Below are 13,116 nucleotides of genomic sequence, written 5' to 3' on the forward strand. Positions count from 1 at the left end.
GTATTTTTAGTGAGTGTAATGCTTCTATTAATTTTTTATCCATTCTAATAGTTGAAGTTATTTAATTAATAAATTCTCATTAAAAAAAAAAACAAAAAAAAAACCTTCTCACATTAATTTTCTATTTAAAAAATTATGTCAACAGATTTTTTTTAATAATTTTTATCATGTACAAAATAAAATATTTAATTTGATTTGATTTATGCATTATATATAATAATTTATTATAAAAAATATTTTAATTATGAGAAGATATAATTACCAAATATAGTTACTGGTATAATTTTCAAACTTTAAAACTTTGTGGTGTTGTGGGATTTTTTTTTTTTTTTTGGTAATTTTGTGGATGATGAGATGAAGAAGTTGTATACACTATACACCACTTAAATCATTTTGTATTTATTAATTTTTATATATACATCACTAGAGAGTAGAGAGTAATAGTCTGAGAGTGTCATGTTTGTCCTTATTAACAAATTTCATTGACTAGTCTGGCTATGTAATAATAACCACATAATTGAGTCTTATTGTATCTTATTATATAACTAGAAGTTCCTTGAAAGTTATAGTGGGACAAATTACTCTAACATACTTCACTTCATTATTTATAGATATTTTTTTGTGAAGTTACCTCCAATTTCTGGCATTGAATCTGATATGTTTTTTTGTGAAGTTACCTCAAATTACTCTAACATACTTCACTTCACATAATTGAGTCTTAATTGTATCTGATATGTATTCGAAAAACCACTTTTAAAAGAAAACACTTTCATTGAATATTACATTTCGAGAGATATATAATATCCTTGTGGTGCTTATGCATTTGTATCCTTTATGAGTATTACTATAACCAAGATTGACACACTTGGTAGAATAAAATTAGAACTTGTAGGTTTTGTAAGGTCGAAGACAAGGATAACATGTTGTCCCGAAAACTTTGAGGAATTTATAATCAGGTTGTTTAGAGTAAACAAGTTGGAAAGAAAACTGATCATTCAGAATAGGTGTTGGCAGCCTATTTGTAAGGTGGACAGTTGTTTGAAAGGCATCTCCCTCAATATTTTAGTGGCATATGGGCTTGAGTTAAAAGTGTTAAACTCATTTCAACAATATGCATATGTTTTCTCTGAGCTCTTCTATTTTGAACTGATGTATGTGGACAAGGATGATTAAAACTGATTCCATTTTCAATGTCAATTTGTGAAAAAGCATGAATCTTAAGGTTTTGATTTTCCTTTCAAATTTATTTTTAACTAAAGCCTAAGGCTAAAACAACTTCTAATTTGTGCTTGAGTGGATAAATTCAAGTGAATCTACTATGATCATCTACAAAAATATATGTAGAATTGATAGTTTGAGTTAGACATGACATGTGCAAGACCCTAAAGGTCTATGTGAATAAGGTCTAAAGGAGCTTTCGCTCGTTCATTGTTAAGTGTAAAAGAAAGAGCATGAGACTTGCCAAACTGGCATGCTTCACAGGAACTATGTTTTTTATTGATGGTAGACTTGACATTAACATGACTCAAAACACCACTCAAGACTCGATTGGATGGGTGGCCAAGTCTCTTGTGCCACTTATCCTTGATTCAAGCAGATTTAACAATAGAAACTAAAGCTAAATTGGTGTTCTGAGAGATTTTCTTTTCTCCAGAGACTTTGGTGGATGATTGTTTTTGACTCCTTTGCATCTTTTCAAATTGATACGGACCTTCTTTAAGATTCCCTTGAAGAAGCACCTTCTTTGTTCCCATATCCTTCACAACAAAAGAGTCTGGAAAGAATTCCACAAAGACATTATTATCAAAGGTTAATTTGGATATACTAATCAAATTTTTGGTAATTTCTAGGACATGAAGGATTCCTTTCAGTATTAAGGGATTTGGGGTGTATGAAGGTAAAAGTAAAGAACCAACATGACTGATATGCAGCTTAGAACCATTACCTATAGTGAGAGTTTCCTTACCGTTATACTCATTCTTTTGAGCCATCTAGTTTGCATATGCTATGATGTGGTTCTTAGCCCTACTGTCAACATACTAAGAAGTGTCCTCCACTATCTCAGGGGTGGCAATGAACGTAGCAGCTCCATTTTGACATCATTTGTTGTTGTTGCTACTGTTGTTGTTGATATTTGGATCTGTCCCCATATATGATTCATAATAGCGGTTGTAACAGTAGGTTGCAATATGAACATAGCGTCCACAGACTTGGCATGTTAGTTTTGAGTTATTTTTGTTATGTCTTCCACCGCCTCAGCCTCGAAATATGCCACCAGAACCTTTAGTTCCTCTTCCTCCATATTGTCATGTATTGCCTCCACGATTTCCACCATTATACTGATTGTTTGAGCCACCTCTGCTACCAGAGAAGCCTTCAAACCTTGTTGTTGTAATATTGGCACTTGAGTTTACAGAGAAACATTTTTGTTAGTACCAGACAATGTACTAAGCCTTTCAACTTTATTGTCATAACTTAGCAAGATATCCTGTAATTCTTGCCAAGTTATTGAGAATCTTGCCTCTATTTGCATAATGATTGGCAAATACTCAATGTCAAGACTTGATAGAACATTAGACACGAGTTTTTTTTCTGGGTATGGGTCACCTGCAAGAGCTAAGATATTGGTCCACTATCATTTTTGTAGAAGGTAGTCTGTTGTTGACACTGCTCCTTTTCTATTCGTTCGAATCTTCGTGCGATACTCATCCATTTTCCCTCAAGAGTGAGCACCAAACATGGTGTCCAGGACTTGCCAAAGACTTGAAGATGATTCACACCCCATAACTTCTATGATAATGCTCTTGGTCATAGAGTCATATAACCAACCAAGAAGAAGTTGGTCATGAACTATCTAGGTTTTGAATTCTGGATTCATAGGGATAGTGTTTCCATCTGATGTTTCATTAAGTGAAACAAACTCGATCGGCTTAACCTTTGTTTTGTTCAAATACCCATCCAAACGGTGACCTCGAACTATCACAAAAACTATAGTTTTCCAAAGGGTATAGTTGTTTCAATCTAACTTTGGTGCAAAAGGCTGAGTTAGTGTACTGGAAACTTGTGAAACATGAGTTGTCATGGAGTGAGCTAAAGATTGAGCAATGACATTAGAGGCAGTCTTTACTGCTAATTCGTCTAAAGCACCACGAGGGGTTTGATCAAGCATGATGCTAGTACTACACCATCGGTGAAGCTAGGCTCTGATACCAAGTTTAAAAACTAAGAAAAGAAAAAAGGCTCAATGATTGAAAAACTTAGCTCTTACTTTTTAGGCTTGTTTTACTTTCATTTATACAAAGGAATACATAATACAATAATATTCTAGAATGGTATAGCTCATACAATCATTGCAATCATTACAAGAAGGGATCCCAAGAATTATTCTAACGGTTATGTCAAAGAATTTTGTTACAGTAAGGACCACACAAAATCATTGGAAAATCTCATGCAATCATCAAATAATTGAGTGAGGGCAGAGCATAGTAAAACTATGAGGACCAACTCATTTTATTTTTTAACACTACTTACCTACGTAATCTATTGTATATAACTCTATCCATAATGAGAACATAAAATGTGTACATCACGGGAAAGATAAATGCAAAATAAGCAAATGTGTGCAACAATGTGACTTTTGTAGACATCAAGTAAGCCCATATTGACAAAGCAATGGAGGCGATATTTAGGCAAAGGACAACGACAAATAAATACAAGGAGGTTGATTTTGGAAATCTTTTTCTAAGAGTGGTATTGTAGAGCACTGATACAAATGTGAGAAATACTGAGGCTGATGAGAAACCGAAAGCCAATGAGTTAAAGGTCATGAAACGTCGAAACGATGAGTTTTCTTGTAAGATGGGATTGCCGTCGTTGTTGTATCCACCAGGAATATGGATACCAGCTGCAAATGTGATGCTTACTATGATTGTTGCCACAATTAAGTTGACATTCATAATATCTCTATTATTGCGTTGTTGTTTAGGTTGAAATGAAACAAGCATCTCTTTCTCTTTTGGTATATCACTCGAGAGTACTAGTTTGTTATCATCATCACCATTAAGATCACGTACACTTTCCAAACTCCTTTTACCACAAAAATAGTTTGTATCAACTGCCATCATTAGCCAAGTAAACAACTGCAAAGTGTGTTCAAAGTAGACTTTGTCATTAACTATATTCGAATGAAGAATCAATGTATAGACATAAAATTATATTATGATTCTCCTATAGATTTTAGCACATGAATTAAATGTAAAAAATATTAATCCATAGGTTATTCCACTAGAAATACTAAAGGGTGCCAGTAGTGTCTATAACACATTTTTATGTGTTAATATCGTTATTGGTTCAACTAACTATCGGATCCTTTATAATTTAATATAATAGCTTTTAGGGAGTATTGCTAACCAATCGCAACGCGACATGTTAAGAAGGTGTTAGGCACCACTGTTGTCTAATAGCAATGCTCGTTATTCCACTCATAATAACTTACTTTTGAAATAGAATCTCATAATAATTTTTGTCAATAGACATCCGAAAAATTTTGATATTAAAAAAATGTTTATGTTTTGATCAATTATACATTATAATTAATAACGATATTTATATATCTCTATTATATTAAATACAGCGATGTAAAAGAAAGTGTTCTTCTATTATTTAAATATTATTGGGATTCAAATTTAAATCTCCTTACATATCTAAAAACATCTAATATGTACATAGCTAAAAATATATTATTATTATTTAAATTTATCTCTATTATATTATATCTCTCTTATATTAAATGTGGATATCCAACGAAAATTGTTGGTTTAACGGTTTTTTTTTTTTTAATTTTGTTAACCGATTGATGATGAATTAATTTTTTTTTAAAAAAAAAAAACAGTTTTAAAAATCTAAATTTAATTATTTATCAAAATATAATTTACATAATTATTTAAAAGTATCAACAAAATTAATATTCATCTCAATAATAATAATAATTAATTTTATTCAAAAATAATAATAATAATAATTAATTGATTAATTTAACGGTATTAATTTTAGGAGTTTTTTCATTTTTACACTTTAAAAACAGTTTTTTTTTTTTTTTTTGCATTTTTATGGAATTCTACATCGAAACTCTTATTGCAACTAGCTCTACAACTTAAATTGCAACAAAAAAATATAATTTTAACCAAAAAAATTATAGAACCACATTTAATATAAAAGAAATATAAAACTTACGTGAAAATGGACATGACGAAAATAGACATCAATAATCGCCATGCTCTCGTTGTTAACTGCGGTTATATCTAGTACTATTCTACTATTGTCATAATTGATGAATGCTGATACCATTATAGAACTTTTAGCAGCAAGATGAAAGCAAGTATTTCCATCTTTGTCTTTCCAATTAATAATGTAATTACATTCTTCAAAAGAAAGCATTTTCTTTACCAAAAATCTTCTCTTTATCGAAAATGTGTTTTTACTCTCCACAGCAACATGTAGAGCCGTTTGATTGTTCTTGTCTAATAACTCGAACATCTTGTACCTATATGATCCTGATCCTTCTTTTAATGACTCTAACGCTTCGACAGATACATTCTTGGCCGCAATGTGAAGAGGAGACATGCCTTCGTTGTCTTGAATGCAACAAATTAAGGAGTGTTTAGACAAAAACTTATTCACCAAACCAAACTCATTCAAGTGTGCTGCATAATGAAGAGGAGTCCATCCATGCTCATCTTGCCCTTCTAAAATATCATTGCCAAATACTTCTAACACCTTCTCAATCATTAAATCACCTATATATGTACAATTTGTTGTATTTATTAGGGAATTAATTTACACTAATAATATAATTTGGGGTGAATACTATTTTAGAAAAGTTACAGATTGAACCAACTATTTTGTTAAATGACTAAATGAAACTTATATTTTCTTAAATAAAACTTAATAATAATTTGATCTATAAGTATTATGATAAAATTGGTTATATTCTCTGCTCTGTTTGTGCTGGCTAGGAATTGTTTTCACAAGTTGGTTATATTAAAAAAATGGTCAAAAATTAAGCTCAGAATCTTATTTGTACCATTTTTGAAAATACAGAATTCATTTTGTCCTTTAACAAAATAAAAGGTTCAATCGATAACTTTTACAAGGTCTAAAATAGTATTTACCTTATAATTTATAATCATAATATGAAGAACGTACGTACCTTTGATCTTATTACGTTTCTCAATAGCGGTTAGACCCTTGTTGCGAATAACAGCTGCATGCATAACATTCAAACCATTCCTTCCAGACCAACTTCCCTTCTCTTGAGATAATATTCCTTTCACATTGTTGATTATTTTACTTAAAATATGAAAAGCAATTTCATAAAACTCTCTATCGATAGCCAAGAACAACGGTGATTCTCCATCTTCATTATTGAAATTAACTAAACTCGAATCTTTTTCAAGTAAAAGCTTAACAATATCCAAGTTTCGATTCTTCACAGCTTCATGCAACACCGTATTTCTCCTCTTATTTGGCTTTTGTAATAGATCACGAACAATTTTAATATTCATGTTATCCAGGATGAGTTTTACAACCTCCAAATTCCCTAACATTACAGCAACATGCAAGGGTGTGTCACCATTATTTCTGTTGTTGGTCTCAATTAGAGCTTGTAATGATGATGATGATGAAAAACTTATGAGATCTCGAATCCAGTCTATGTTGTCGGACTTCACCGCATTGAGAAAATTCAAGGTGTTCTCGTGATTAGAATATTCGCCATCTTCTATAGAAATCGACTCCATATTATTGCTTTCTTTTATCCAAAACTTCAGTGCCAAAAAAATACAAAATAATTAATTTTCTAGAATCCTTTGATATATACATATATAACTAATTATTTAAATTTAAATTTGATGTCATTATCGTAACTTACTTGTACATAAGTGAATCATTTGTTATAAGTTAATTAATTGAATCATTAGTTATCATATGCAAAATTAATGTTCTCCGAACATTGACATGTATAAAATCATGTCCACTGAACTTTTTATTAAGGTTGTTAAAAATCTCCCATGAACTATTAAGATTGTTAGATTTAAAGTTTTTGTTCAATTTTAGTAAGAAAAATCTAACATAGATAAAAGTTTAGGGGACATAATTTAGTACATGTCAAAATTTAAGGAGCGTGATTTGGTAAATATCAAAGTATAGAGAATATAATTTAGTACATGGACAATCACTGAATAAGTAAAATTAAATGAAATTAGACAAAAGTCTTTAAATCTAACAATTTCAATAATTCGGGGGAAATTTTTAACGGTCAGAAAAGTTCAAGTGACATAATTTGGTACATTTTCAAAGTGAATTATTATTTATTTTAAAATTTTAATTAGTTAATGATCTCTAATTTTTTTTTTTTTTTTGACAAAATTAATGTTCTCTGTAAAATAAAGTTGAATAAAAAGAATAAAAGAAAAAGAGAATTAAGGAGAGTAGAATCTAAAGTAAAATAAAAAAAAATGTAAAAATTAGGAAGAGAATAAATAGAAGTATTTGAAGCAATTCTTAACACCTACCTCCCTAACTTCTGAGTTTATTGAATTTTTGGGCAAGAGTGTTTGATGGCTAGTGAAATCCTGATAATGGAGAAAAAAAAAATGATAGGCAAAATAATTCCTTGCTTCATGCACGTAGCCAAAAAAAAAATCAAATGAGATAATAGGCTAGAAAAAAATTTAAATATTGGGGATTTTTTTGACAGCCCTATAGAAATCTTTTCCTAAATATATAATAATAACAACATATAATTTGTATTGAAATTTTCTTATGTTTTTTAACTCCTTATTTATTTTTGTTTTTTGTGGTAAAATTTTCTTAGGTTTATTTTTCTTTGTAAATTTGAGGTGTCAGCTAAATATTATCGTTAAATATCAACTGGATAACTAGTGTGTATATGTGAAAGTAAAACTTCAAAACCAATACAGTAATAATTCAGTTAGTATTTAACGGTTGTATCTAACTGGCGTCTCAAATTTGCAAAGAAAAGTAAACATAAAGAAATTTTATCACAAAAAAAATAAATAATAAAAGGGTTATGTGTATACAAATTAAAATATAAGAGAGTTTCGTCACAAATTACCCACAATATTAATAATAATAATAATAGTAAGTGTATAAAAATTAAAAGGAATATTGGCAGCTAAACTACATAAACTTTAAATTTTAATACTTAACCACAAAAATCGATTTTTTGGGGGCAAAACTACCTAAACTCCCATTTCGTTTTGCTCTATACCCCTCCGTCCAAAAATCACAGTTAAGTGTCACAGTAGACTGCCCACGAGTACACACTTGTACATGTGCCAAAATTTTAGTGGCCCACGTAATATTAATTTTAAAAAATAACTATAAATATTTAAAAAATTAAAATCAGTAAAAAAAATTAAATATATTTTTTTGCTTTTCCTTTTTTTTTTTCCTTTTTCTTATTTCTTCTTCTTCTTTCTTCTTCTTTTTCTACTGAACCCCCTCCAAGGCCCTCTCTTTCTCTATCTCATCTCACCACCCAAGACCTCGCCGGAGCCAAAGCACACAGGCCCTCACCGGAGCCATTTGCCCTCTCTCTCTCTCTCTCTCTCTCTCTCTCTCTCTCTCTCTCTCTCTCTCTCTCTCTCTCTCTCTCTCTCTCTCTCTCTCTCTCTCTCTCTCTCTCTCTCTCTCTCTCTCTCTCTCTCTCTCTCTCTCTCTCTCTCCGTAGTGGTCGCCGGGGTTAGGATTTTTAGGTCTTGGAGTTCAGTTCTGTGGCTCGTCTAGGATGGGGTGGTCGGAGAAAGTCGGCATTGTGCACTGTGAGAGATTGTGTGAGAGGGGAGTTGGGTGCTAGGGTTTTTTCAGTTAAGGAGAAGAAGAAAAGAAAAAAGAAAAGGAAAAAGAAAAAAAGAAAATAAAAGAAAAAAAAATATAATTTTTTTTATTCTTATAATTTTAAATTATTATTTGTAAAACTAATATTACGTGGGCCACTAAAAATTTGCCACGTGTACAAGTGTGTACACTTGGGCAGTCCACTGTAGTACTTAACTGTGATTTTTGGACATGGGTACAGAACAAAACAGAATGGGAACTTAAGTAGTTTTGTCCCAAAAATATATAAGATAGTTTCGTCACAAATTAACCATAATAATAATAATAGCTGGGCATCATTCTTTCTATGTATTAATCAAACTACGTAACAATGGTAAATACAAATGTATAAGAATTGCATTGTGTACCTGTGTTAATGCTTGACTCATTTCCATGGCGTCTCTATAGAATTTGTGGCCTCAATACACAAAATTAGAGAACACAAAAACTCGTAGATGTGGTTTCCAAGAGATACCAACTCTCTATATTTAACATCAAATAGTTAAACACATTGTCACTTGGAGACAAAGCTGATTGACTTCTATGTCAATGCACTCAATTTTTGACTGTTGGAGGACTAAACAAAAATTAATACTTTTCTTTCATATATAGAAAACGAATTGGAAAGTATATTACTATTAGTATTAGCTAGGGATGCATATTTTTCTTATATGGTTCCACGAGGACCCATTCTTAAGGGGTGGCAATTCATATTCGCATGTCGTATTTGTGTTCTATATATAACAAGTATATGCTCGATCCGAACACAACCCGTTTAATAATCGTGTCAGAAAATAAAACCCGAACACGACCTGTTTAAAAACGGGTTGACACGGCACGGCCCGTGTAACCCATTTATAAACATATTTTGTTTAAACATGTCAACTAATAACATGTTTATGAAGTATTCAATATGTTTATAACCCATTTATGACTTGTTAAAATACTAAAATAACTTTAAATAGGTCATTCACGAGTCAGTTTCGTGTTAGCCGTATCAACCTGAACACGACCCGTTTATTAATTGGGTTAGACGAGTCAACCCAAACACGACCCGAAGCCATTTAAGGCAAACCCAAACTCACTAACTCTCATGCGAGTTTTGAGTCGTGTTATCGTGTCTGACCCTTTTTGTCAGACTTATCCCTAATGGAGCAGGGATTCTCTATCTAGATGTGGAACGGGACAGGGACGAGGATTATTTTTTGTCCCCGAATATTAAACTGAGCAGGGACGGGAATTACACTCCCCGCCTCGACGGGGGTCTCATTAATATATTATTATCTTTTTAATAAAATTTTATATTTTATAATGTGTTTGTATTTTTTTAGTACATTAGTGAAAGTAAAATTTAAGTCGGGCCCAAGTCCGAATCTGGGGCCAGGGCCAGAATCCGGGTCTCAAGGTCCAAATTGGATTAAAAGTAATTTTTATGTTTTCAAAAATTTTAAAATTTTAAGTGCCGTTTGATAACACTTTTGTTTTTTTAAAAATTTTGTTTTTCAAAAACAAAAATGCGTTCTGTAACCACTTTTGATTTCCAATTTTAAAAACAGAAAACAAAAGTGTGTTCTGTAAAGTTTATTTTCATTTTTATTTTTTGATTTTATTTACGTCAGGTCTAGGTCCGGGGTCGAATTCGGGCTAAGGTCAGATGACGGGTTCAGCGCTAGGGCCGTGAGAGGATTTGGGTCTGAGTCTGATCGAAGTCTAAAATATTGATTGAGAAAAAAAAAACTGTTTAAAAAAATATTAAAAGTGATTTTCTTTTGTTTTTAAAATTTTGATTCTCAATTAAAAAATTGAAAAGTAAAAACAGTTTTATAGAACATGTTTTTGAAAAATATTTTCACTTTTTCAATTTTAAAAACAAAAAACTGATTAAAAAAGTATTATCAAACGCCACCTTAATTCTCACTTAAAAAGTAAATACAGTTTTATAGAATATATTTTTGAAAAATATTTATTTTTTTAATTAATAAAACAAAAAACTGATTAAAATAAATGTTACTAAACGCCCTTATAGTTACCCGAATAATTTTCAAACTTTAAAACTTTGGGATTTTGTTTTGGAAATTTTGTGGATGATGAGATGAAGAAGAAGTTGTATACAACTCATACACCACTTATCATTTTGTATTTTGTATTTTGTATTTTGTATTTTTATATATATACATCATTACTAGAGAGTAGAAGAGTGTAGAGAGTAATAGTCTAAGAGTGTCAACCGCTGCCATGTTTGTCCTTATATTAACAAACAATTGCATTGACTAATGACTAGTATGAGTATGAATATGACTATGGAATAATAACCACATAATTCACTCTTATTGTATCTTATATAACTAAAACTTCCTTGAAACTTATAATTCTATCTTATATAATAAGTTGGGACATGATTTTGTCCCGTGATTGTACTTTCACAGAATGCATTCCGTGATATACGGCAGCCGTCAGATGACGGACTTATTTGATCTGACGGCTGAGATTGATCTATGGGTAATTAGTGTTAAAAAGTAGAAACGTACCCTGACACTCATTTAATGTACTCTGATACCCATCTAATGTACCACGGAATACATTCCGTGAAAGTACATTACGGGATAAAATCGTGTCCCATAATAAGTTATACTTCACTTCATTATTTATAGATATTTTTTTTTTGAAGAAATTATATTGTATACTTATTTTATTTTATTTATTTTAATGTTTACCTCTATTTTTATATTTTTTAAGATATACTCATTTTTATAGATGATGTCCCTATTAGACCTCTTAGGTTAATGTAAATTATATGTTAAACTTAAATAGAGAGTGAGAGTATATTAGGCAACTCACTCAAAAAAGTGAGTATATTTTAATATAATATAATATAAGGGTATTTTTAATTAATGAATACAAAAAAGATGTATTTTTTAACTTATTCCATATTTTTTTTGTGAATTTCCCTACAATTTCTGAGATTGGGCTCCAAATACTTTGCATTGGGTTTTTTTCTTAAAGCTCAAATAATATTGACTTGTGAACTAAGACTTGTTAACAGCCGATCACATAAAAATCTTGTGTTATTTCTTCTTAATCCTTTCTTTAGTTCTAATCTTATTTTTAAATCTGTTTCTGAAAATTTCGATAAATAAGGAATAATCTCAATTTGTTTAAAATTTAGTGTTGATCAAAATTTACGGATAAAAACCTCGTCAAAAGAAATAGAACTTAAGAAAATGAGCATGATCATGTAACTGAATGGTGGCGATCACATCCAATCTAATTCAAGTAGAAATTACATAGGAAAAAATTAAGAATTAATTTACTTTTTATGGCATAATTTTTTAATATACTGAAATTATAGGTATTCAAACCTTGTTGTAATTCCTCAAAACTTAGGATGAATCGGTGTAGTTCTTGGTTTTTTCCTTAGGCCGAATAGATAGAGACTTGGAGAGAGAAAGAATTTTAGGATGATAAAGAGGATAAACTTCATTTTATTTGTTTTATTCTAATCTATTTCAATGATAAAATTTTGGATAAATATGTAATTAATTTCACTAATTACTTAGCGAGTCTTATTTGCACCTCATAAAATAATAAGTACACTTCATTATTAAAAAAAATAAACTTAAATAATTTTTAAAAATTACTTTTAATATTTTTTTAAAAAAATTTCTTCACATTATTTTATATTAATTTCAATACTTATTTTGATTTTATTTACATATTTTTTTCTAAATCATATATAATCACCTAACACAATATTTAATTATGGAATTATGGAGATGACTCGAATATTATTTGTTACTCTATCATCCACTGAGGCTAAATATACGGCAGCAACATAAGTAACAAAGAAAGTTATTTGGCTTAAAGGGTTCACAAATAAGCTTGGTATCAATATAGATGAGTTGATTGTTCATTGTGACAATTAAAGTGATATTCACTTTATGAAGAATTCCATGTTTCATGAACGGTCAAATCATGTAGACATCAAGTTGCATTTTATAAGAGATATCATTGGTAGCAAAAAGATTTCAGTTAAGAAGATTCTCACAAATGAGAACTCGGCTAATATGTTCTCTAAAAGTGTAACAAGAGAAAAGTTTAGACATTGCCTAAACTTGTAGAATATTGAAGAACACTAAAAGTTCTCTTGTTGTTAGAGGCACAACATATGGAACAGTCAAAACTTTAAAGGAATACGATAATACATTTTACCAAGTGACT

At 30.4% G+C, this 13,116-nt stretch overlaps 1 protein-coding gene across 2 annotated transcripts; it reads right to left on the reverse strand.

Moving 5' to 3' along the window:
• Positions 1-3,449: 3,449 nt before the first annotated feature.
• On the reverse strand, positions 3,450-9,422 carry LOC115695583 (ankyrin repeat-containing protein ITN1-like). Of its 2 annotated transcripts, XM_061117671.1 has the most exons (5): positions 9,267-9,409; positions 7,572-7,631; positions 6,209-6,821; positions 5,233-5,795; positions 3,450-4,139 (listed from the first exon to the last, which is right to left on the reverse strand). In XM_061117671.1, the coding sequence occupies exons 1-5, from the start codon at positions 9,291-9,293 to the stop codon at positions 3,528-3,530; spliced, it is 1,875 nt and encodes a 624-aa protein (XP_060973654.1). In that variant the 5' UTR covers positions 9,294-9,409; the 3' UTR covers positions 3,450-3,527. The 2 variants fall into 2 exon arrangements, with proteins under 2 accessions (XP_060973654.1, XP_030478500.2); XM_030622640.2 differs by lacking the exon at positions 7,572-7,631 and having other exon boundaries at positions 9,267-9,422.
• Positions 9,423-13,116: the final 3,694 nt, after the last annotated feature.

This window comes from Cannabis sativa, chromosome 6, assembly GCF_029168945.1.
Source record: "Cannabis sativa cultivar Pink pepper isolate KNU-18-1 chromosome 6, ASM2916894v1, whole genome shotgun sequence".
NCBI classification, from domain to species: domain Eukaryota; kingdom Viridiplantae; phylum Streptophyta; class Magnoliopsida; order Rosales; family Cannabaceae; genus Cannabis; species Cannabis sativa.